Raw genomic sequence first — 27100 nt, forward strand, 5'->3', positions numbered from 1 at the left:
CCTCTTACCAGGCAAGGGCAGGACAGTGCCAGCATTGTTGGCATCTATATTTACTTAGACGTGATAGAGGGACTGACCCTACAAAGGACATTTTTGCATACTTAAAAGTGTTTTGATAGCAACATGCAAAAGGGAGTGTCCTCAGGTTATCGTAAACAAAGAAACGCCCAAATCTGACAGTGGGGAGCTAAAAAATATACATATATGATGGACCAGACACATTTAGTTGGTCAAAAATGTCTTACAAAAGTCTTAATGGCTTTTACAGCGCACCTCTGCAATCCCTTTCCTTTGCTTAAGTTTTTCCTAAAAGCCTCCAATTTGTAATTAAAAAAAAAAAAAAAAAAAAAAAAGAAAGAAAGAAAGAAAGAAAAAGAGTTGTCAGGCAGGAAATCCCACAGCTACAGAGAAGTGGCACTTTGACACAGTCCCTACTGTGCAGAGAAGTAGTGAACAGTAGCACACAGTCAGTGACCAGGGCAACTTGAGAGGAAATCACTGTAGTGAAATTTTAAATGTGTATTGATAGCTGAGAGCTGGACTTTCTGCTGCTGTAACAAAAAAAGGAAAAAAAAAGAAAAAAGAAAAAACATTTTAAAATATCAAAGCAATGATTGTCACTGAAAGACCTACAAGATGTATCCTAAGTGTACTTGTCTACAAACTAATGCAGTCCAGTCTTTGTACTAGCATTATTATATCACTACAAAAATGCACAAGGCAGGGCACTCTGTGCCTGTGTAATGTTCTACATTTACTCTGATCATTGTATATTGCTGAGGGTAGAACAGAAGCTTAATTGGAAAGGCCAGCGATGTCAGAACAGCTGCTGCTACACACACACAAAAGCAGAGGTAAATATTCAGCACACTGAAAAACATGGGGGGAAAGAAATGAAAAGAGTTCATTATATAATATAGAACAGAAAAGAACATTTAAGCCTGGCATAACTGCAATAAAAACTGATATAAATAACAAAACTAATACTACTGCATAGAATTCATAAAATGATTTAAAACTGCAACAAATATGAGAAAAGAAGTGAATCAATTATCCAGTTTCAAGTGTTTCACGCTGTTGTTCTAGCTTTGTAATTCTATTTTGGAGAGAGTCTACACAGTTACCATCCACAAAGTGAGCTGTATTGACTGCTAAACTGGCGTAATTGAGAACACAATGTGGAGCTATTAAGTGTTATTTAGAGTCGCTCCCTAACGGACAAATGGCCATTCTGATAGAGGTGACTCCACACTGAAGCATATAGTGTCCCTACTACTATCTGATTAGGGCCTCGAATCACTGCCTCGGCCTATATGAATCACCCATTCAGGCCTCGTCTCGAGAATAGTCTGTGCCTCTTTATGTCCGACCCTTTGCTGCCTCACAGCAACTCTGTTAAGTACGACTGCTGTGTGTGTGTGGGTGAGTGTTGGTCTTTGATCTAAGTAGCTGCTAAATAATTTTATTCTAAAACATGACTGTCTCTTGTGGGTGCGTTCACTTTGTCTGCCAGATTTGCGTTGGTGTATAATGGTGCACAGACAAGTGGCAGGAATTGTAAAGCAGAGGAAGTTATATTTCAGTGCTCCTCCTCTGCTGTTTTTTTGTCTCTCAAACACTGGGCGATATGCTAGACTGCATTTCCCACCCCCTGTCTGTTTTCAGGATGCTTTGCCTTGCATATAGGCACTACGCTGCCTAAATTTGTCCGACTTTCATTTACTCCTTCTCTCTTCGCTCCTCGAGTGAAATGCAGTCCCCCTTTTTTATTATATACCCTTATTTAAGCCCCAATGCCACCAGCATCAGTGTTATTCTGGGCTGCCACAGCAACTGCGCCCTCCCCATCAGCAATTTTAGCCCCTCTCCCGACAGCTCGCTCTCCTCCCTCAGTGGGGCCAACAAAGAGAGAACTGGTTTCCCCTGAAGATGCTGACACACCCCCGTCGGTCCGTTCCAACTTGCGGTGCTTCCGTGGCTCTGGGGGTGTGTCCTGTGTGAAGACGGTGCGAATTCGCTCCACGCAGACATTGGCAGCCTCCCTCGTCTCCCTTGAGAGTTGAGATAGGCTGAGAAAGCCATGGGGTAAGTCGTCCACCACACAGAGAGTGACGGGCTGGTTTATGTTCCTCAAACGCTTGGCAAACATTACAGAGTCGTCCAGCATGGGGTCTAGTGCACAAGCCTGAGGGTGGGGAGAGAGAGGAAAAGAAGGGTTAGAAATGGTGAGAAGCAAATCTGGATTCCCTTCAGACATGTCATGAATCTTAATTAGTGGATGAAGAAAACGAAGCCAAGCATCCTCAGTCTCTTTTGTCCCCAATTTCTTTACATTCTCACTGACTCACTCCAGCGAATTAAAAAAAAAAACAAAACAAAACAAAAACCCAACAACAACAAAAATAAGAAAAGAGAAAAGGAAAAACATAACTTTAACCTACCCTCTCTCTCCCATCACACTGTTTCACTTCAATATCTGTAAACCACGTACATCTTTTGGTATGCTGTCAGTTAACACTTTAATGCCTCTGCAGCACCATGTATAGTATATAATGCATCGAAAGGGATTGTGTAATACAATCAAAAGCTCCAATTCCAGCCAGTGATGACACCATTGCCCCCCAAGTCTCAACTTTTAAGTGAACAATAAGTCTTCAGAAAGTGCTCAGAAGACTAGACAGTAAATATGTACAGTTATGTGACACACAGTTAAACTCCATCTACTGAGGGAGGCTGCGCTTCCACAGAAAACTCCATAGCCACTACCATGGGAGCATGTGCTTTTGCCAGTCTACCTTTATAATGCTCAACTTATACTTGAAGTTGAATCTCACACACGTTCTCACAGAAAACACTTTGCTATAAAATATAGACTACTGTTAGCACACAATGAGTAACGCAAACAATAGATTTGTACAAGTAACCTGCGAACCAGTAATTTCAGTAATTAACCGTTTACGTCCTCTTACCACTATGTGTACAGGTGGCAGCCCTTTCAGCATGCTGTCAGGGGCTAGCAGAGGTGAGCAGAAAGGATCCTTGACCACTGGAGAGCTCTCCACCTTCATCTCTGCTAGTTGCTCTGAGCGCAGTGGCTCAAACCCAAGAGGAAATTCCCTGGGGTGCTCCTGCTGTGAGCCCTCCTCTCCAGCAGGGGGTGGTATGGCCACTGAAGACAGGTCAGTGATCACTGAGGGATCTTCATCTTTGGCAAAGAAGAAACTGACATCTTCTGGCTACATAAAGGATGAGAAAATATTAGGTTAGTTCAAAGGATATCTTTATATCAATAAAAATAAGAAAGGCTAAAACATTTTTACAAGAAAAGTTGGTTTTATAAGTCCTATAAAGTTTATTCTATCCATCTGGATTCAGTTTTCAATGGGAGAACTGCTTCATCACTCGTCCAAATGACTTCTTCAATCTAAGCTGACTGCAGGTTTCCCCAAACTTACTAAACATTACAGTTGCATAATGACTGAAACTTGCACCACTGCCTAGCGATGAGCCATGAGCCACAGTTATGTAAACACACACGCCACTTTGTCCTTGGAAAAATCTTGGCTCAGTGCCTGACTCTTGGCTGAGCGATTCCCATTTCAGAAGGAAAAGCATATTTAATATCTTACGTCACCTCTGCTTGCTAATTTTGCTTGCGCCAGCCACTAATCCAGTGTGCCTGCGAGAAAATATGAGGATAATCTGCAACACCTTGCCAGTACTCGCACAACCAAAACCTTTTGATATCCTGTCAGCATTTCAAAGCCAAATCTGTTTGTGAGGGATGGGTGACACAATCTCGGATGAGTTCATCAAAGTGACACATGCACATCACTACAGGGTAGACAGCATTGTTTGATCAACGGCCAAAATATTTCAATGCCCCAAAAATGTTCGACCTCTTAAAAAGGCTACAACTGCGTGCCAAATCCTTTTAAAGCAAGCTGAAAGCAGAGATATCCTGATCAAAGACAAGAGGCTAGTGGGATTTCACTTCACTAAAGTGGTGCTACAATCATCATTAAATTACCCATTGTCAAATAACGACAGGTTTAATTCTCACAATGATTCCCACTAACAGCCAGGTGTTATTAAAGAAACAGATCTTGGCCATTTAATACTGTTAGGTTCTTCTGCATAAGAGCATCAGCTGAAAGCAAGCTGTTCAAGCATGACCTACAGCACGCTCAGAGAGCAGCGGTGCACTGCTGGGAATGGGATTGCTGTAGGATCCCAAGTTCTGGCACGTCTGGCTCTTCACTGATAATTTCCTGTTGGGGAACTCCGAAAGATCCGTGGGGACAGGTGGGTCTGTATGAGGAGAAGAGATGTTCGCCTCCGAAATGCTCTTCCTCACTGCATCTAGGAAGCAAGGACAGAAGGAACCATATTGATGAATGCACAACTGAAATTAAGAATGCCAATGAGAAACAAACATATAGTACAATTAAGTTTCAGAAACGACACAGGATTGACAGATCAGAGCATATTAAGAATAAAGAGGGCATTTAGTTCATTTGGACTAACCACAGTTGAAGGACACATGAAAAATAACACTGGTGACACACAATCACTTTCACTTCATCTACTGTTTCCACTTATCATATGTCCTCTGGTTGACAGCCAATAGTTAAAAGCCTAGAATGCAAATTGAGCTATATCTGGAAGAGATGAGAAGTAGGTGGAGGAAATTCAAAAAGTGCTGTCACACGATGATAGCATCTGCCCGCCCTGAACTGTCAAAACACAGCAGTTAGTAGCTGGTCTCACAAAGCTCTACCGATCTCCTATCTCTTTAATAATGAACCATCTCAGCACCACGATGGCCTTTTACTAATGTACACCCACCAATGATACTCTCATTAGACTGGGCTTGCAGCTGTGGGGGTGTCACCAAGGTAAGGGGCACACCATGAAAATTACAATTCGCCACCAGATTTACGGTGGCTACAATTAACAATTACTGTCAATGCTTTGCTATCCCAAAGATGAGAACTGATATGAATATGGACACAGGAGTACTACACAAATGGTTTGGCTAAAGCAATAATTAGTTAGATGCTGCATAAGAAGTTCTCATATCACTGACCTCTTTCATGAGAGGTGTAAATGAACTTGGGGAACACTTATATTAATTGGCTCAATGAAAACACAGAATGTGGGAGATATACACCCACACATATCTGAGCAGGGGCAGATGACCAAGACATGGACAGACTGCAACTGCCTATCAAATACATTCAAGCCACACCTAATGTTCCAACCTGACAACTAACAACTATAACAGTTACTTGTATACCTGTGGCTTCTGTTGGTGCCTCTGGTGCTGTGCTGGTGGAGGCTGGAGCTCTGCTAGAATCGAGCAGAGAGTGGATCCAGTTGGAGGCTCCCTGTCGGAAATCTCGCAGCAGAAGTGCAGTGTCTCTCCTCACCAGGCTCAGCGTGCTCACTTTCTCCAACTGCTTCTCGGTCTGTGGCCCACTGCCTGGAGAAGAAGACATAAAAGAAGGAAGTAAATGTACAAAATGGATAAAAGTGTTTGTTATTCTTCAGTAAGCACAAATGAATAACAACAGAGAAGACAGGAAAGCAATAATAAGAGAGGTATAATAGTCCAGTAAACGCTGACAGAGTGCGTTCAATACTGCCATACAATTATTTGCAAAGCCAACAATACACAATGTGGACAGCAGGAAGGAACAGAAAAATGATGAGTGTTTTAGTTCAGTTATTGAAAGGAGAGTCAGCATAGCCAATCTCTTTGTCACAAATTGTTAGCCAATTCCTGCAGTCATTCATTGTCCTCAGTTCTCCTGCCTTGTGAAACTAAAATTTATCACACACACACACACACACACACACACACACACGGGGATGGTTGGTCATATTAAAGTCCTGTTTGTGGCACATTAGTATATGTGAGGGGGCAAACTCCTCAAGATGGGTGGTGACCATGGTGGCCATTTAGAAGTCGGCCATCTTGGATACAACTTTTGTTTTTTTCAATAGGAAGAGGGCCATGTAACACATCAAACTTATTGGTAATGTCACAAGAAAAAACAATGGTGTGCTTGGTTTCAACGTACCAATCAATTATGTTCTAGAATCGATTCTCACATTAAAATATCGATATTTTAGTAATTTAGGGTAAATTTGTAGTTTATCATTAACAGGAACACAGTGGAAAGAAACTATAACATTCGGATTGTCTACATTCAAAGGAACTACTTCCTCTTCTGCCTTTCATAGTTATGTGCGAAATACAGCTGTATTAATGTCTCGCAACCGCTGGCGTGCGCACTCACAACAATGGCTGAGCGTAATTGGAGTCATGTGCGGATTTATTTTATCTCCACAAACAGCTGAGACGTAGTTTGCGATACATGTGGCAAAAAAGTGCTCCAAGAGTGAGGTGTTGTGGCCATACTTGCAAACCTTGAGAACTCAGAATTAGAGAGATATTCAAAAGGGCTGTTGGGGTGGGGGGGGGGGGGGGGGGGGGGGGTGGGGTGGGGGGGGTGGGGGGTGATAAATACATTTTACAGTGTTTATTTATCGGATAAAATACATTAAATGTCACCATTATTATTGACCGGCCTGGAAACAGCGGGGGTGTCCAAATTCAGAGGCTGCTTCCACCTGAGGACCCGGCCTTCGCGGCCTAAAGAAAACCGGGTAGCACGTCACGAGCTCCCTCCGTGGAGTGAAACTCGGCCGTCTGCTCCTTGCTATCTAAAATATAACCGGGCGCTGACGTAAACTCTCGACCGTTTCACGCTTCTCTTTAATCGTTTTCTGTTTGACGTTTATTCAGCTGTGTGAAAACCCCAGAGGAACCCACCCGATGGATTAATAAAGTTACATTTAATTTAATCTAATCTAATAACTTTAATCTCAGCCAAACCGATTTACCCACGAACAAATAAAACACTGAAAAAGCCAAACAATAACATTTTTAAGTTATCAAAGTGACTTATATATCATGTTTAACCCGAGTAGCGCAAGACCGCGGGGGTTTGAAAACGATGTGTCGGTTGGCTCAGATATTTGAAGTTTACACAGCTACATTCTCACCTGAAAATATGTTAAACGTTTTTTTTGCGACCCAGAAAGAGAAATAAGAGTAATATTAAAACTAAGTAGCTGTCGTCATTGTTGGAGACTGGAATTGGCTGGGCCGCGCTATGAATTCTGCAATATGGTTTTTCAATTTTGTTGTCCAGGTGGAAAATTCAGAGAAATTTGGGAGAATGGTGGCGCCGGGAGATTTTCGGGAGGGGCACTGAAATTCCGGATTCTCCCGGAAAAATCGGGAGGGTTGGCATGTATGGTTGTGGCAACATCACTAACCTTGTCAAACACCTCAGAGTAAATCATATCACAGAATATGACGAGCGTATGTTGAGACGAACTGAAGAGGAGGACAGGGACAGGTGCTGCTAGGGCGAGACAGACGTCTCTCACGGAGTCCTTTAGTGCTGCAGGCAGGCAAGGTGTTCAAATAGCCACAACTTCAGTTTTTTTATTTCTATATGATAAACCCTGCATTAAGCGATAAGAACAAGTAATCTGATGTCCTATAATCATTATTATGCTATAATTTGAGATACAATAAATAAAATAAGTTTTTGTACAAAGTACCGGTATCGGATCAGTATCGTCGATACCACCCTGAACATTACTTGGTATCGGATATCACTACTCAACAGTGCAGGTTTCTTCCTTCTAGCTGCAGATTTAATCTGCCAAGATGCAGATTTAAGAACTCATTTCTCCCTGCCGTTGTTGGCCTCCTGAATATAGTGATGTAACTCTAGGTTTTTTTGTGTGAGTTGTTTGTGTGTTGAGCTGAAAACTTGACCTTTTATCTTTTAATGTTTGTTACCCACCTGACAACTTATTTCAATAAAAATTTATCATACATCCAGTAGAGTAAAGCTGTCACCTGGTGGTTGACCAATATGTTTATGTAATGTATAACAAGGAGTAGACAGATGTGCTCGACAGAAACGAAAAATAGGATTCAACTTAAATCTCAACTTCAGGTAAAAATCAGAAATACACACACGCACACAAACCTACCTGCGTAGGCACTGAGACACCTAGAGAGCACACTGAGTGGCAGCAGGGGATCCATGAGTGTTAGCAGACGGGAAGGGGATGCGTAGGCTGTCAGCAGGGTAGCTGGATAGGCTGCCACGATGCCATCTGGCATTCGCACACCAAAAGCAGCAGCTCGCATCGATGTCGTCACACATAAATTGCCTCCTGCACTGTCACCAGCCAGACACACCTTCTCTCCAGTCCACCCTGTAAGGAAAAATAAATAAAAATTATAGACTTCTGGTACAAGGACGGATAGAAAGAAAAGTAATTCACAGGGAAAACTTTGAAAAATGAGATAACATGAAGGGGACAAGAACTTCTTTTTTTATACATCTTTTCTAAAGGGAAAAAAAACAAAAAAAAAAAAAACTATGACATTACTGAAATGAAAGAAGAAAAAAAAAAAGGCAGTGTAACAGCAACACTCTCTTTTCTGTTCACCATTGTGGTAATAGGCAGCTCTTGTAACTAGGGTTTCCCTATCTACTTCATAGCCATGATATTGAGGACTTGTACTACAGCAGTAGCATATTGCACTGCAATCTCTGTTAATTTGACACAGTGTGCTTCAGCGGACGAGCGTACCCCAAACCGACCAGATGGCTTCTTTTTTTCTGTCGAAATACTGAGCATCACAACTGGTGTGATAGCACTGAACAGCAAGTAAAGTGCAAGAAGCATACAGCATGATCACTTTCAAAGTGATAAATGAATCCTCTCAGGAGGTACAAGCAATTGGTGAACGCAGCGGAGGATTTAGAGAAGCACTCCACAGAAACCTTCACGCTGAAATAGGTGGGTGTTATCCCTTCAACGTGCCTGCTCAGTAATTCTAATAACTTTCTTCTCTTTCATCTGCCTAAGGGACATACTGTTACTTCTGCATACAAAGATGTAGAATATACACACACACACACACACACACACACAGAGACAGCTTTACTTTTAACACAAAATTGTTTAGATTTTTCTCTTCTCTCTCTTTTTTTTTTTTTTTTTTTTTTTTAAAAACCAGAAATCAAAAACTCAAATCTCCTTTAAAACCATTTAACGTATTCAGACATGAAATCAGTAGCTTGTAGAAGATCCCTGGCAGCTTATACAAGCTCGATTTGGGCAGTTTATCTACTCTTCCTTGCGGATCCTCTCAACCTCCAACAGACTGGATTGCAAGAAAATGAACTTGTATCTTGAGGTATCTCCACTCTCCGGGGTTTAACTGTGGGCTTTAGGACATACTTTGATCCTTGAGTGGTCCAGAATATGCCTTTCCATGCTTGAAATCATTGCTGCGTTTCGTCAGTTCTGACAAGTTATTGCTTATTCTGTCACAGAGTTCCTCCATAACCCCATGCTGCTACCACCATGCCTCACCATAGGCTAGTATTAGCAAGTAATGAGCAGTGCCTGGTGTTTGAAAGGTATAAGGCTCAGAGTTTTGCCCAAAGACCAATATGTCTATCAAATCACACTGAAGGTCTATGTCACTACAAAGTTAATACTAGGAACATTCCTGGTAGTTAATTTCTTTCATTTCACAGTTATTGAGGACACCGGACTCCTGGGAACACTCAGATTTAAAAGTTGCTTTGTACCCCTCACTTTGATTTATGCCTCAAGTCTTACTGCATATATCTACAGAAAGCTCCCAGCTGACTCCATGGCTTTGTTTATCCATTTTAAATTAAATCTTTAGTACAATAAAGTGAACAAAATATGAGAGGGTTTGAGTACTTTGTGAATCTGCTGTATACTATTCCCATGACTTTAAAGAAGAAACAGAAAATATACAAGAGAGATACACAGCCATACTCAAGTATAAACAATGCTGTGTGATGCATATACCTAATAGGTGGTGGTTTCTCAAAGCCCAGCAGTAGGCATAGAAACATTCCTCTAGGGCGCGTGGGAAGGGTGCCTCAGGGGCCAGAGAGTAGTCCACTGACAGTATGGGAACACCAAGGTCCTGGGACCAACTCTTTAGATAGGGCTGTTTCAAACAGAAGATAATGATACAAAGACATGACTTTATAAAAGGAAAAACAATGCTTTTTTTATGTTGGTAAATTTATGACACACAACAGCAGCCATAATAAAACACAGAGGCAGGGAGAGAGAAATAAAAAAGAGAAGTGATTGAGGAAAAGCCTGCTGTGTGGAACATTTGAAAAGAAGGACAAAAAGTTATGAAAATTATGCTTTCTTCTGATGTCATCTGTCTGCTTTCTGGCTTACTGTCTAGACAAAGGGAGAATGAGCGCTGCCCTCACAGTCAAATCCATTTTCCTTCTTTTTGCACTGCAATAACAAATGTGCCCACATGTCCTATTTGGTGAAGTATGAAGAGAGAGGACAAAGAGAAGGAGGTGGTGTGGATATACAAAGAAAATCCATAGATACAGACTTGCTGTCAGAATACTGATCGTTGTTTTATATTGTTACAGTCAGGTTAAGTGTTTACTCTGCTTAGGCAGTGACCTTGAAATGTGAGAAAGGCACGATGAGTTCTGACAATATTACTTTTGCAAAGCTTTCGCCCTTTCCTCTTCTGTCTTTATCAAATTCCAACACCTATACGTTTGCTGTGATAGGTGTTGGTAAAAGCAACAGATCACCATTCACAATGGCAGGAAGAGCACAGTGTGTACATGTTTATGTGCTGTCTCATCCCTCATTGATTTACCGTAGTATGACAAAAAGAAAAGTAGCAGCTCCAGCAGTCAGCTGTGATGTCTTAAAACTCTACCTGTCACGATAAATCTCGGTGTGAGGACACAGATAAGTGTGTGCATGCAGTCCGAGCACTGAGCAGGAAAGGCAATGTGAGTTTGTGCAAATCAGTAAAGCTGCTCCCAAGGTGTATATGCGTTCTACTTAGTGAGAACAACAGCCATTACTGGCAGTCTACAACAAGTCAATATGAGAAGAGGTGTGTGCAAGAGTTTTAATGGGTGGGAACCAGGCTGTATAAATTTAAATGACTCAGGAAACTCTTCTCACACACATAATTTTAAAGGGTCCCAAATCTATCCTCTAAGCTGGAATTAAGAGGAGCTGCTGTCCTACTGATTCTTAGACAGAAATAGCAGTTAATCTGCAAATACCTCAACATTTACTGAATGTGGGTTTGTGCCCAAGTTACTAAATACATAGACTCTAAGTACATTTATTCCTGTGATATCAGCATCATTATGCACTGAGACCACCACAGGCTTCTTCATCTGAGGTTGAACTGTTCATCTCACCCATATGATGGGAGATACAGGATCCAGAAGAGGTTAAATGAGCTACTGAAGGCAAAAATGCTCATCTCCACTCCATCATAAAATCTTTCATTTTTGTATTCCTCATTTCTGGGTCTTGGTAGAGGGATCCAAAAAGGCAAAAGGGGGAAAGAAAGTAAAGTGATGTCCAAATACAACTAAACTGAGATGTAGAAAAAGGACACAAAGTGAACAAAAATGATTTTGTGATATCAAAAAGATTGAGAAGGAGGATGTAATAAGAAAAGAAAAAGAAACGAGCGCCTAGAAAAAAGAGAGAGAAGGATAGTCTGACAAGTCTTCCATTAGTGCCCTGGGTAATCTTTCTCTGCGGGGTTGTACAGTTCTCTGTTAATTCAACATGACAGCCCCACACATCCCTTCTCTGATTGCTCCCTCTCATCCTTTGGTTGCTATGCAGCTGCAGATCAAGGATGCCAATGTCCTTTGCAATTTCACAGAGCCCTGTCTTAAAGCAGCTATAAGTAGCTTCATGCCACATAATGACCACACAAGCACAGGATAAAGTACAGGGGTACAAACTATATTTTTAAAAAAAAAATCTTCCTATTTATAAATCAACAAACCACACTAATATGCAGTCTTCCTGTTAAAATTTATTTACTGGCACCAATTTAAACTTATGATCAAAAGGGTAAAAAAAAAAAAAAGACTTTAAGGGTTTTTTACATAGTAATAATATACAAGGCTAGTGTCTGTGTGCTTCTTTTTTCTAGCACAGTGATCCAGAAATTAAATCTAGGATACAAGTTCCTCCTTTATGAGAACAAAAAGGAGTGAGGATGAATTAGATGACAGAAAGCAATGACAGACAAGGGTCAGCTCTGCAAGCACCTTACCAGTAAGTAAGCCACAGAGTAAGGTCAGAGAGTCTCTGTTAAGTTTTCAGGGGATAATTATAAAAATAATTAGTCTAAATTCTCAATCCATGTCACACTATTGACAGGGGAAGAGACTCAGACTGGTAACCCCTCTTCTCCTCTGCTGTCAACTAGTGTCTGTCTCATCAACACTTTAATTAGTTGGGTTTTCATTACAATTAGTCTGAGAAAACATGATTGAAGGGATGAGAGGATGAAATTAGCTGGATGACAGCTTTGGTGATAGAGGCTCAAAACCTGAACTTGGCATCTAATGCTAGAGGTGTATTGTTGTTAGTGCTTTGACAGGTAAGTGCCACGTTTTCTTGGTCTGTGTTCTATTATAAAATCTTACAAACACATCAATACTGTCCTATACAAACCTCCATTAAATACAAGGAAAAGCAGTCCATTGAATCTAACCAGCTTTATCATGCAAGACAGAGGTAATCATAATGAATCTCTAGTCAAAATAAAACACTTCTGAAACTGAGCTAACTTCAGTAGAACAGTAGTTTCTCACCTCATGAGACTTTGAGGTCTGTGCCACAAAGCCTCCACCATGGAAATGGATCAGGAGACATGGAGAAGAGGGGAGGCGCTTGGTCTTCAGCCCCAGGGAAAGAGAGATAGCACCCCCCTCGGAGCGGGACAGAGACAGCAGTGTTTCACTGTCCTGAGAGAGTGAGATTATATATATATATAAAAAAAACAAAACAAAACAAAAAAACATTATTAGGAGAACGAATAACTTAGAAGATGAACAGAAAGACAAATAATCAAGATCTCCTATTTGGGTCTAGTATTCACAGTGTCTGTGGTTCCAAACAGTGTCTTATTGCTGATAAATTTTCTAATGTTAGCAACAGGGTTCCTTTGAGAAGTGGATTAACCAGTTGTTCTGCAGCAGCTTGCTGACAACCTTGCTTGGCTGCAGGAACACATACTAATTCCCATTAATTAACAGAAACAAGGACGGAGGCTAAGAAAGTGTTTCGACTGATGCAGGCTTGTGTTTTGTGACATAAAAAGGACTGTTGTTTGTTGGATGATCAATGTGAGAAATTGTATGTCTGGTTAACTGCCAGGCTACAAGAGCAGCTCGGATAAAGGGGGAGTCTCCCAAGAGAAAAAGGGAGGCAAAGGGAAAAGAAAAAGAAAGAAAGAAAGTAATGACATTTTGTGTGTGTGTGTGTGTGTGTGTGTGTGTGTGTGTGTGTGTGTGTGTGTGTGTGAGAGAATTAAGCAGAATAAGATGATGATTTCAAGCTGCTGTTTAAACAAGAAACAAGGAAAATGCCACATATGCCAACAAATATTGTTGAATTGTTCACTGAAAGATTTTTTCTTTTAAATGTCTGATATATGCAAGGTCAGCAAAAACATATGGAGGAAAACTAACCTATTTCAGTACACTTTCCTAACCACCAGAATTGGCTATTTAAATATGCATCACACACACAGATAATACCAAGAAAGATGCAGGTGTCATCTGGTTGACACAAACAACCTGTGGACTGGCCTAGCACCCAGCACTGGCGTTCTACTTATCTTCTTGTCTAAGTGCTCAGGTTGTATTTGTTGTCACTGGTTGTCAAAGATTGACAAAGAATTGGTGCAGCTCCTACAGTGATGCAGACACTGCACTGAAGTGATCAAGAGAACTGAGTGCAAAGGCAAAGCTGGCTACATAGCCTACAGCTACAAGCTGTGGGTAATTACAGAAAGAATAAAATTGTGCCTACAAGTGGTGGGGAGCCTGAGCTTAGCCTTAGAGACACAGTGGGAAGCTTAAGGCATTCAAGAGGGGCTCAGAGAAGAGCAGATACTGCTTGGCATTAAAAGAAGCTAGATAAAGTGGTCTGGACATCAGTCTATGATGCTTCCCAGTTGCCTTCTGGGTCAGCTGCTGGATAGATTATGTTGGGCCTGTGAAGGTTTCAGTGGTGATTCCAAAGCAGTTGAAGCCAGTGGCTGGGGAGAAGGGGTCTGAGCATCTCTGCTATGGCTGCTCCCCGTGATCTGGACAAGCAGCAGAAAATGGATGGATAAATGGCTGTCAGTGCTTTACTGCGTATGCCAGTTGTCTTGTAACCTGCAAGTCTTAGCTACCTTTTAGCCCAGAGTGAGCATAGACAAGAGTTCATTTCAACAAACGGCTTTGTATAAATATCAATTAACAGGAGTTTCAGTAGTTCACTTCCTCAAGGGGCACACTTTGCAAACCACGCTGCACCTCCAATCATTGTACAGGTAGATTACTGCTTCACGCCGTTGTATCTTTTGCTTTTTTAAATTCTGACTACTAGTTTTGTTGTACTGTTCTTTGTTATTGTGACTATGTTGAACTATAGCAAAGAATCTGTCAGTCTTCTCCAGCTAATAACTAACCACTTCTCTGACATTTAACCTCTACCATGGAGACATATGTGGATTGTGGGCAACACAAGGACAATACCATACCACCTTTATTTATAAAGCACTTTAACATAAAACCAGAGTTCACAAAGTGCTGTACATGCTAAAAGCAATTTAACAATTTAAATTTGTAGCTGCACTTTTCTATATTCTTTTGCCTTGGTGGTGTCCTTGTGAGTTAGGAAGGTTCCCCTTATATGTTTTTCTTTAACAGACTTCACAAATGCTAGCCAGACCAAGGCTGTGTGCAGGCCCACCAAGGTTTAGATCAAACACCAGCGACTGATGCCTCCCTTGCTTCCAGATGAAGCCCTTAAGTCAGATGCTAACTGGCAGTGCCTGCAGTGTATCCTTAGCAGTTTCAGACCTGTTACAACCCTACTTAAAATCTTTTTGAGAATAATCAGATCAGCGCCAGGGTCTTTCATCAGGTTGTTTATGTCATTCAGATCACAAGTTTGACTTTGTTGTTATGTCTCAACCTACTACGCAGGCATGAAAAGCACATTACCGTATTAACGTATTACAATCCCATCTCTGGCAGTCATCCAGAATGAGATTAGAACTCAACATAACAATGACATAGAGACAAGTGTACAGCAAGTGCCAGCATTAGTCTTTAAAAGCTCCATAAACTTTTGCAGAGAGTTTGAGATTATAAAGATGTTATTGAATTTTCAAGTATGCCACTATAGTATGGACTGAATAAAGATTCAAGTACCTGTCCTTCACGCAGATCATAAGAAATGAGTCTCATCTGAACAGGAGCAGTGCCGATGTGCGCTGATGGTGGAGCTATAGTTACTGATGCTCTGTGGTTGGCCGCCAAGGGAAGGTCAAAGGTCGCAGGAGGCACAGAAAGAGCTCGGTTTACCTTGACTTGAGTGGATGTCATACTGGCGAGACTCTGTGGTAAAAGAGACAGACAGAAAGAAAAAGAAAAAAAAAAAAAACAAACCCCAGACATTTAGTGAGAAAACAAGTCAAAGAAAGATGAGGGAAAAAAAAAAAGTCCAAGTTTCAGAGTGAGGCAGGCCACTGGAGGGAAAGAGAAACTGAATGAATAAATCATGAACCCCATTGAATAAATTGAATTCCACTCTATTATTACTAACAGCCTGTAGGTGAAATGCATAATGATAGAAAGGTACCATTACCAGAGGAAAGCAAAGTATCCCTGATACTGCGTCGAAATTAAAAACAGCACTGTGCAGATCCTGGTACATGAGTTAGCAAAGATAACTCTTCTCAATTACAGATGTCCAAGAGCGGGTGTCTCTGTGTGTTTGTCAACAGACAGACACAAAAAACATTAACAGTCTACTCACAGACAGGACTTCAGTTTCAGTGATGTTCCAGAATGTCTTCCAGAAATGGACATCCAGGTTCTGGGTGATGCGCTCAAATTCAGTCCCCCTCAACTCGGGGTCAATGGCATACTTTCCTGAGGTAAAGAAAGAGCTGGCTGCTACCCCTGAAAAAAGTAGGGAGAAGCATATATGATGAGGAGGAGACCGAGATAAGGCGATGGGAAAAAAAAAAAAAAAAAAAAAAAAAAAAAAAAAAGGAATGCATATTATGATAATGATGGGTTAAAAATGGAACAAACTAAATAGCAAGGACAAAAGATTAAAAAAAAAAAATAACAGGTAAGGGAGCCACATTTAACACACAGACAAAGAGCAGGAACAAGTGGAGGAGGGAATGAACATTAAAGTTTCAAGTGTCTGGTCCCTAGCAGGGGAGAAAAAAAAAAACAAAAAAACAAACAGAAGGGTGAAATTGGCTTTTACATAGTCAAAACACTATAGTCATTTTTGCCACAGGGATTTTTAAGTCTACTGTACTGGGCTCATGGTAAGCCACACAAGGACTCAATTGTATTATCAATCTTCTCTTGCTTTCAGCGGTTTATTTACTGCCCACGATTATGGGTCAAGGATGGGCAGTAAGGAAAGGCCTTTTATCATGATGATATACAGGCACAGGAATGCTAATGTAGCTTACAGTGCTAAATGCAGAACAATTTGGCAGAGTAAGAGCTTTAGAATAAAATAAGTTTCTTCACACAGTTATACAGACCACTACAGAGGAATATTATAAAAGGGGTGGTGGTCTAGCACACTCACCATATGGTGCAATACCTCCTGCTTCCACTGTAGTGCAGCAGAGAGCACAAGAAACCATGAGAAATGGATAATTCTTTACTGAATGTTAAATAGTTTTCTGTCTGTGTACACACATGCACAATACATGTGTGTCTATGACAGTGCATGTTCTTCTCTTGCTGCCTCTGTACATAACTATGTGCATGTTCAAAACATTCTGAAATATAAAAGAAGCACAGCAGCAAGCCCTCAAGATTCCAAGGGATGAAAGAGCATCTACAATCCAAACACAACATCAAAAGTTACACAGTCAGGGGCAAGGGAGCAATGTAGAAGAGGTGTGGGGCTGGATGAGTACGATCTATGAATGAAAACGATCTGGCTGGATGATGAGAGGGTGCAGATGCAGACAAGATGTTGCTGACCTATTCCTGACTGATGCCGCTTGTAGTTTTCTCCAAAGGCCACAAGGCCGATAGCGATGGTCTGAAGAAAGGGGCGAATGGCTGGAGTGAACTAGAGGGGAGAAGGCATGTACAAAAACAGAGAAAATAATTTCAATTCCAGTCCACTATCCACACATTTGAACATAAGAAATAGAACACAAATGTGACTAGAATCACTACAAAAGAAAGTGAAAAAAAGAATGAGAAGATCTCATAATATCAGAATTGTAAGAGATTACAAATTGATAGAAAATAGACTCAAAGGGAGCTTCATCATTTTTTCCCTTTAGTTTGCTTTTGACCTCTGTGCTGTGAGAGTTCAGCCTCCCTTGTTAAGCTCAACTGAGAAAAATGGGAACTGCTGTAAAGATGACCAGATCGTCGTTCTGTATTTCTCATAGCCTTAACATCTCTTTTTAGGGTCAATTCCTATTTCTAAAATAAAAGCAGGGGAATATACACAGACCAGGTAACAGGCCAGTTGCCTCAAACATAAACAAGTTCTTTCTTTTACAAAACTAAAGAATACTTTACAAATTACTATAGAAATCTTTGAGACCTCTATTCCGCAACTAACTAGTCCTAACACAACACAAAATATAAAAAAGTTAAAAGGTGTAGAATGCAATATGAAAAATTTGATGAATGAAAAATGTATATAACCTTTACCAGAACTGTAGCTATGAGTAGTGCTGCTCATCTATACTGTTATAAGAGTTTTACACGTTTTCTTACTCTCACCACTCCACAGTTCCCAGTGCTTATCCTTGTCACATCATATGACTGCTAAAACAGCTCATCTCACCTGAAAGCCCAGACAACGGCCATAGAAGCAACCCTTGTGCATGGATGCATATTCACGGACAAAACTTTCGCTGAGCCCGCTTTCATCCTGGAAAAACAAATTGCCGTGGCTGTTGTCATGTAGCATGCGCTGAGCCAGGTAAAGCAGGGCACGCAGCTGGCACAGAGCATTACAGTACGCCTCCATTTCCCCTGCATTATGTGCTGCTCGGAAGAAGATGCTGCGGCGGTTGGCTGTGATGTAGTGGCCCTTGTGGATGATGTGGAGAAGGCAGCAACGCACAACCTAGAAAATAAAAAAAGTGACAATAAAATACCGGTACCTAAAATTAGAAAACATCCGCCACACAATAAAGTTTACTTTGACATTCAGCAAATTCTAAATCACATTACACGAACCTTAAAAACTTTATTAAGTACTAATATAAGTATTAGGAAACATTATATTACTAGGTGTTAAAGGGATACAATTTTATAGAATTATATTTATTCTTGAAATGAAGATACACAGCAATACGCATTATTTGAAAGAACAAAAAACAAAACCTAAAATCTCCATTTGTGCACTCATTAAAGAGACAAGTCTTCTGGGTGTGCTTAAGTTGTGATTAAGATTAGTGTGGTAAGCCTAAAGGGAAAGGAGAGGATGTGTGAAAGCATGGCTAAATGAGAACATGTAAAAAACTTCCTGCTTCACTGGGTGTTACAGATTAGCAAGAGTGGTACTGCTGGAATGAGAAGGATTATAAATGTGGAAACAGAGAAGCCAGAAAACAGAACAGGATTCATTTGCTGCTCTACTAGACTCATTCTGTTGTGGTGGGCTGCAGTAACCGAAGGTCATGATGTTTCATCAATAACTGTACAAGATAAAGTACAGTGGATACAGTAGAGGCAGATATTCGCAGCTGGAGGAATTTATCTTGCCCACTTTGTAACATAAAATCAATCTGTAAAACAAATGGACTGACCTTGAAACAAAGTGATATTCAAGCAAAGAGGTGCTGTGAATAGTTTCTCACAGTGTGGAAAGAATATTGATAAGAATGTATTGCAGAAGAGGTACCATTTCTCCAAGCTGCACAGAGATTAAATAAAAACAAAACAAAACAAAACACACATCCAAGAGTTCATTTATACACGCAAAAAGACCTTAAAACATCAGAAAGCCTACCTTGACCAGGGAGCGATAGCCATTAGCTGGTATATGTGGATCAAAATCAAAGTGATGGTAAACATTAGCAAAGCCAGAAATAACAGGTTCCAGATTGCGAGCGTGCTCCTGAATCTGCTTCATGGCCTCCACCAGCCGCCGTGCAGCATCACCCTGTGACCCCTTGGCTCCCCCTGAGAAGAAAGCTGCATTTTCTTCGCACACACCGTACAGGGCCGCAAATACTGCTTTGGTATCCATCACTAAAAGCAGTGAAACAAAAGGAAAAGGCCACGAATGAAACAATGAAAGAATCAGATTTACTGTGGGTAAGAATAACAACATTCTTTTAACATGAGTATGTATTCCACTGGGGAATGTCTCTTTTCACTTGTAGGCACGTAACTGATGATTTAGGGGTGTAATCGCAATAATTTGCAGTTCCTGTTATTAGTAACATTGTTGTTACTAATACCACTATCCTTCTAATCCCAAATGTATTCTTATATGCTGCGTTTCTAAAAACCTGACTGAAAGCTGGCATCTGCTCCAACTACCATAAAAAGTAGCACCCTGATCAATATTCTGCACCACACCCACAGCTGTAATCAGCATGTAGAAACTGTACCAAGTGGGATATTTTTGGATATATCCTACAAAATGTTCTTAGTCTTATTAACTGAGCCCCTACATCCTGATGTATGGAATCTCATGAACTGAAACGTGTTAAGCGAGGCTTGAAATTAAATGATGTAAACCAAAGCTGCACACCAAAAATCCACCAAGATCTGGTATCATGCTGCTGGGAAACAAACACAGATTAGTCATACACTGACAAAAACACATAAACAAACTTGCATACGAATCCCAAAGGGAGGTATACAGTAGACAACCATCAGCAGACTGTGTTTATTAAGTGTGCCCACCTCTCTAGTGAAATTAAAAACAAAAAACAATAATAACAAAGATGTAGCACTTTTGCCCTGTTGGATTATCACTGTAGGATGGCGTTCTCCTACTGAGTCACTTGAGATCAGAGTTTCCATAACATCTCTGGGAACTAGCTGGTACTTGTATAAGGTTTCTGGCATGCTGAGAAAGAGGAAAGAAAAGAAGGGGCACTGGACACGCAGAAAAGTTCAATTCAATTCAAAACAAAACAACAACAACAACAAAAAAAAAGACGAGAAACTATGGGAGAAATGGAAACAGGTTTTTTTGTTGTTTCTTGATTTAATAGATTTTCATTAGTATGGCAATATGTCGATAGTAATCAGTTCGTAGAGTAAATTATCACCACTTAAGTGATGCTAAATTAAATGACAACTCTAAGAATTAGCCTCAATCCTTTAACTTTGGATTTTACATTTTCAACTTTGAAAAAGCAATACAGAACAAATGCAGATAAATAACTCTGGTAAAACAATGCCCAAAGAGACATAATTGATTGGGAAGCAGGAGTAGGCTCTGCATGCTGAAAAGTGAACAGATAACAGAGAGAAATATTGTTTCAAGGGTCAAAGAAATAATGGAGCCCTAATCGCACAATTATTCTGCTATTCTCTGCCATTCAGGAAGAGTAATAGGAGAGGCAATTTCAGACTGCTGGGAGGAATCACGTCCCCCTGATATCTGCAAAGAGACATTTATCAGCCAGACAACTTATAGCACGCACGCACACGCTCATTTTCCTGACTGGCATCTGCTTCTCACTCCCCTACTCTGACAAAGAAAAACCCCAAAAACAAAACAAACAAACACAAAAAACAACAATTTGTTCATATCCTAGAAGAGAGCCTCTGAAGAATCAACTTTTGTAACTGTTGTACACTTAGTAATAAATGATTTAATTACATCAAGCAGATCTTCCTTGATTGTTTTAAAATATGCATCATCTGAATACACCTAATTCCAAGTCCACATTTTACAGAGCTGAGGCTTGTTTGTTTTCCAAATCAGCAAACAGTCATTATGTGCTGTGATATTATGTCCACTGTCCACTCAGTTGTGTCTGTTTTAACTTGCTTTTGTCAAAAGCAGAAAACGTTTCTCTACAAACACAAAACCCTCTGAATTTATGTGATTTATGTGAGCAATGTTAGTTTCTGCATTTATTGACCCTGGGGAATACAGAAAGACCAAAACAAATGTGGAACCAAAAATCACTGAACTAAACAGGACAGCATTGCAGTGGGAAAAGGGTTTCTTTTTTAAAAATTTCAGCTTAAAATAGTTCTGTTTATTCATCCAAAGCTTAATGAAGCAGCTTCAGGGCAAATTTCCAACCAGTTCAGCCATGTGAAAGGAATACTTTTTGTGGTCTAATATCATCACATGATTTCTGGGGATTCTGAAACGTTGTGCTGCTCAAACTCAATGAACCACGAGTTTATCATTTAGAAATATGGACAACTACTTAAACTCCTTAAACATCAATACTTTTTAGGTTTGTAGACTGGTAGGACTTCTCTCACTTTTTTAGATTTGTCTCAATATTGACAGCTTCTCAGATTGACTCGTCCATGTTTGCAAGCAAGCCCAGGTGTATCAGACAAAGGAAAACAATGGCGATTTACATTTATTTGGTGGATGTTTTCCAGAGTTTCAATGTCCCACTCACCCTGACATGTTACACAAGCATTACTTACTCATATTCCTGGTAAAGATCAATGAAGTAAACCTAGACTAAGACTCAAAACAACTCAACAGCTACCTGCAGATCTATACAACTCTTGCTCAATTTCAGGATTTGACCAAGAGCTAGTGGATTATGTGTGGACTGCAAACGTTCAGAGCCTGACAACACAGGAAGCAGTCATGTAATGTACAATGACATCAGAATGAAGTACCAAAGGACACAAACAAAGAACATCTATAAATATACTTTTATCTTTCTGCATAAACACATTCACAGCAGTGTGACCTAAAGTGATACAGTGAGTGGTGCTAGTCAAGTAATCACCCAAAAGCAATGCTAATGCAGTCAAACCAGTTTGGGCACAAACCCAATATTAAAATTACATTGCCTAATTAGAGCCGGCGGTGCAACTCTCTCATCTGAGCATGCCAATAAGCTTGATGTTGAAAGGGCCTGAACTTTATGAACCCTTGGATAAGCATAAGCTGCTCTGAAACTTGTTTAATGAAAATTAAGCCAGGAGACATTACAACCCTATCTAACTGCAGGGACCAAATTACACGCAAATGAACAAAGTTAGGCAAACCAGTACCATCTTATTAAGAGTTCAAACATACAATGATCCAATAAAGACTTCACCTTTGTTTGACAAATGATAATGCCTAGAACAGAGGGAAAAGGATAGCTGTTACTAGAAAGTATCTTGCAAAGCATTTAAACACCTGTCAAATGCTGGCATTCAACCCATGTGTTGGCGTAAACAATGGTACATTACACCATGCATAAAACCACATTCATCTTCAGCTAGACTCAACTACAAACTTGTGATGTTTTGTGAAACCGTCGTGCAAAGTTGTGATAAAGTTTTGCATTGATAAAACTTCTCCACAGGCATATAATCTTGTCATCTTGCCAGGATTTTCCATAATGAAACACATGCACCCACACAAGCTGATAACATTACAGGAACGGTACATTTACAGATGGTAAATATACCATCAGACATGACTCACCTACTGTCCTTATCACATCCGCTTTGTATGCATTCACAAATGCTCCAGGCTTCCTCTAGCTAGTATGTCAATACTGAAAATGTCTCAACATGCCTTGTTTTCCATATTTTTGTAAAACAAGTGGCCACTGCAACCATTAAGCTGTACCTGGTCTCTCCACATTAAAGATGGATGAGAGTCAGCATTAATAAGTCATGTACAACAACCAACACCAACAACATTACAGACACATAATGTTCCCTGTGGGGCCCAAAGACAGTGAATTTAGCATCCATAAAAATACCTGCTGACTGCCACTGGCATAACATACAACTGACAGGATGAAGTAGTAAAAAAAACAAAAAAACAAAAATCAAAACTGAATAGCTTAAAGAGAAAAAAGTGAAAGTGTTTACCAGCATCTGAGTTCAAGGCTCTGTCCATGTCTGTGTCCTCTCTTCCACAATGAGAGCATGGAGGGAAAAAAGGAGAGAATGAGAGAGAAAGAAAAATAGATGCTGGTGTTGTCTAAAGGAAAGAGAAAGTGATTTCCAGCTCTGTTGTCTTGCTCGCTTGTCTTTGTGATGTATCTCTTTACCTCTCAGACGTTGTAACAAGAAGCAATATGCTGCTCTTCCCTGTGTTCTGTTGATCCTAACCATGCCTCTTTTAAAAGGACGGACAGCAAGGACAACCCTTGCCCAGTTAACTTTCTCCCTGTAACTCGAGGCTATTTTGCTATTGGCAGATCAGCTTGGAACTCCCTGTGACCTTAAACTTAATTGGCAAACTACAACCATAAGATTACGATATGATAGCAATATATTAACTGTTAAAATGTTTGTTTGGTTTTTAATATTAAATATTTAAATAAAATAGAACAAAGTTTACTTGTTACCAAGAACTAACAGTTAGACTTTTTAGGAAAAACTACATAAAAAAAAAACCCTACACAAAACTACCTTCACAAATGGTTACCCCAACAAAATTCACTTTAAAATTGTTAAATTATCAAAACATTATGATTAATTAACTAAACCTTCCACCACTTAGCACCAGCATTAGTCTAACTCATATGCATTACACCTAAAGTGCCAATAACACTTTAGTGTTGTGACCCCATGTGTTAGAGTTTTGAGTATTTGAGGTGCCTTTAATACATTCGTATTAATTTAAGCATCAGAAACATGCAGTTTGCACCAACTCTTGAGAAACACTAATGTTCAGGGATGAATGCAGGACATGGACAGCACGTGAACACCCAAAAACAGATGGTGAAAACATGATTTGAAGGATATTTTCCTTTCGGAAAACATGACCTCAGTGAGAACTTTTTGACTGATATCACAGATGACAGTTTCATAACTCAGTGAATGGAGTCATGAACCTTCACCTACTTATACAAATACTGAGATAAACAAACTTTTACACACACACACACACACACACACACACACACACACTACTGTGCAGCAGAACAAAAGGCTCCGCTGCATTCTCTCCCAGTGCCTGCATCTCTCTCCCAGTCCAAAGATATTGTTGAAATTGGTGCTTCTAAACTGGCCTTAAGTGAGAGTATGAGCATGAACTGCCTAACTTAACCTCCTGAGCAGAATACATTTCGGCATAAGTACAGGTTAAGTTTCAGATTAGAAAACGACAGATATGAAATCACCACCTACTGACCTTCTCCGGAAAAATGGTGTCACCATTCCAGGAACATCACTCAGACCTTTGGGCACAGACACTAGGAGGGGTTTAAGTTTTGTTTTTAAAAAGCATCTAATATTTTGGTTTTGGGGTTTTTTTGTTTTGTTTTGTTTTTTTAATTTTATGTCCCTGATGAGCATTACTAAGAAACAGAGATTCTTAGTCACAACATTATTCCTTGATTGTTTTTTTTTCCCCTCTTTGCTGAAAATCTAAAACAATTTTATTGCTTTTATTGTTACCAGGGTAGAGCAAGTGAATCCAGATGATGACAAAAAAAAATACCTTGGTACATTGAACTGACTTTGTAATACAGGGCTCTTCTCATTTTCTTAAGCAGTTTCCCTGTATGTGTCTGCACATATATTTGGCCAATAAACACGATTCTGATTCAGTTAAGAAAATGGACAGACGGATGTTTATTTTTATGTTAATTTTCAGGAGATATAAAAACATTTTATAATGAGAAACAGATGTAAATAATAAAATGAATGTTTCTCATTCCATCTGGATTTGGACTGACTGTGAGGACCGGCTCACTGCCCCATGGGAATTCTTGTCATTGCTTGTAACACCTGTGCTTTTCCAAATGTCAGGTGACTGCAGTGAATAAATAAACTTAAGAGCTTTCCTTTTGTCTTGACTATAAATTCTCACTTGAAATTCCTTCCACTCAGAAAACACTACCGAAGTTGTTATATTGAAGTATCTTCTCAATGCCAGTTTGACTTACTGTACTGATCTTGTCTAAGCCTTCTCTAACTCGTTGGTGTTTGTTTCCCCACTTTATCAAGCCTAAACAGACCCATGCTGTAGAAAAGTGGGTAATTATAGTCCCAAGCACATAAAAATTGGCTGTTTTTCAAAAGGCACCCTCCATCACAGCACAACCTCTGAAAGATGGTCTCTTTACATATGATGTGACAGTTGCCACATCATGTGTCATACTCAAAGAATTAAATCTATAGAAAGACATCTTTGTCCAGGGCAAAGGCAAAACAGAAGAGCGCACAGCAGGAGCCCAGTAGTATAATGAGAACGAAGTTTTGACCTTTCTACCAAACAGAGCACCTTCACACGCACACAAGTCCAAACTCAACAACAGGAAACTTGCAACAATGAGCCTCCACACCCTTTACATAAATAGGTTCACGTAAGTTTTATAACATCATAGCATTATAGGAAAAGAAAATTATAAGTCTGATGATAAAACCTGAGCATGTTAGGAAATTTACATAACAAGTAAGATTAGGGAAGCGTTTCCTATCCAGTTATAAGTGCTTACAACACACAATGCCATTTGTTTAGATAGCAAAGACAAAGATAAGATTCAGACTGCGGTCAGAAATATGGCCTTTTGAACGTGGTGGCCTGGACTGTTCTTAGAAACAATGAGACAGAAGACTAGTTACCAGACGAACAGAGCAAAATCGAGAGTGTGTTTAGTAATAATAGCACGTCCACAGTCCCTACGAGCAGCGTGCTTTGAAAGTCTGCCACCGCCTTTCAGAGACTTGCTGTTAGTCACCATGTGTCACCCTGCTCTTGCGTCACACCGGTCGAACTAGTGACAGCGTCACCATCAGTCCACCTTAATCGATTAGTGCACAGGGCAGTACAACTATAAACTCCCCCTTTGTGTGCATGTGTTACGCTCGCAGCTTTAATCTGGTTAATCTAGTCTTCTCCTCTAGTGGTTGTTTTTGGCGTACCTGTTCAGGTGGGTCCGGTCGGTGTCAGCGGTCGACGCTAGAGTCACGAAAAGTGACAAGTGAACATAAATACGAGCACGTGCTACATACAGTATGTGTCCCGTTAATTAAAGTCTATTACATAGATAACCTAGCTGCTAACGTTACAATGACTACTAACAGTGTGCAGGCGGCTTCTACGTCTAAAGGATGCTCTAACTAGAGACATGCCAGCAACAGAGTGTCAGAGTTTGTCTTGACAATTATTTCACCAACAGCTCACACATGTTAACTCAGCGCCTCTTTCTGTCATACAAGAATCACGAGACTTTTACTGCTAAAACAGACCTAGCGGCAGCTACCAAAGGACAGCTAACTTAGCCGCTAACGAACGTTAGCAGGAGGACACAGCGTACAAATTGGGGGGCGGGGGTGTTATTAAAGGGACAAGCCACAGAGGGAGCGTAGTAGGTACACCAAATTAAAAAAAAAAAAAAAACCTCACCCAGTGGACCCTCTTTGTGTTTGGACGAGCGCCTTCCATTCACACCTTTTTCCAGTCTGCTAGTCCCACTACCCTTCTTGCTGGACGCCATATTCGCCCACTCTGTTTATGCACCGCCTCTCACATTTCTACCTGAGAAGCCATGAGACCACGCCCGCACAAGAAATGTAAGCCAATGAAAACCTACTTCTGTTTAGTAACCAATCAGGACAAATCAAAATTTCGTAAGTGCCGCCCTACTCTCTTTATTGTGCAACCCCCTAAAAGAAACAATCCTATCCTATTCACTGCACACAGAGGGCAATTGTATTACTCAGACAATTTACAGAGAGATTTGATGGATTTTTTAAATATTATTTTATTATTACAGCACTCACAGAAATAG

General features: G+C 40.3%; 1 protein-coding gene across 3 annotated transcripts; it reads right to left on the bottom strand.

The window, feature by feature from the left end:
* Positions 1 to 350: 350 nt before the first annotated feature.
* Positions 351 to 26806, bottom strand: lipeb (lipase, hormone-sensitive b). 3 transcript variants are annotated; one of them, XM_085366414.1, is made up of 15 exons: positions 26711 to 26806; positions 23226 to 23262; positions 19201 to 19442; positions 18028 to 18312; positions 17202 to 17292; positions 16798 to 16824; positions 15997 to 16142; positions 15390 to 15575; positions 12774 to 12926; positions 9952 to 10096; positions 8083 to 8310; positions 5300 to 5485; positions 4181 to 4362; positions 2970 to 3236; positions 351 to 2185 (listed from the first exon to the last, which is right to left on the bottom strand). In XM_085366414.1, exons 1-15 carry the CDS (start codon positions 26804 to 26806, stop codon positions 1784 to 1786), a joined length of 2673 nt encoding a protein of 890 aa, XP_085222540.1. In that variant the 3' UTR covers positions 351 to 1783. The 3 variants fall into 3 exon arrangements, with proteins under 3 accessions (XP_085222540.1, XP_085222538.1, XP_085222539.1); XM_085366412.1 differs by lacking the exons at positions 16798 to 16824; positions 23226 to 23262 and having other exon boundaries at positions 26716 to 26806; XM_085366413.1 differs by lacking the exons at positions 16798 to 16824; positions 26711 to 26806 and having other exon boundaries at positions 23226 to 23330.
* Positions 26807 to 27100: the final 294 nt, after the last annotated feature.

The sequence above is a fragment of the Diplotaxodon limnothrissa genome, linkage group LG11 (genome assembly GCF_057381915.1).
Source record: "Diplotaxodon limnothrissa isolate DT_005_m linkage group LG11, D_limnothrissa_male_GT1.1, whole genome shotgun sequence".
In the NCBI taxonomy this organism is placed as follows: domain Eukaryota; kingdom Metazoa; phylum Chordata; class Actinopteri; order Cichliformes; family Cichlidae; genus Diplotaxodon; species Diplotaxodon limnothrissa.

Excerpts from the sequence above, each read along its gene's own strand:
- lipeb (XM_085366414.1), bottom strand. The coding sequence starts at position 26,806 with ATGGCGTCCAGCAAGAAGGGTAGTGGGACTAGCAGACTGGAAAAAGGT. Across the intron at positions 23,263-26,710 it reads AAGAGGGTCCACTGGGTGAG|GACACAGACATGGACAGAGC; the intron begins GTTTTTTTTTTT and ends TGTGGAAGAGAG. Across the intron at positions 3,237-4,180 it reads CGCTGCTCTCTGAGCGTGCT|CCAGAAGATGTCAGTTTCTT; the intron begins GTAGGTCATGCT and ends TCCTTTATGTAG.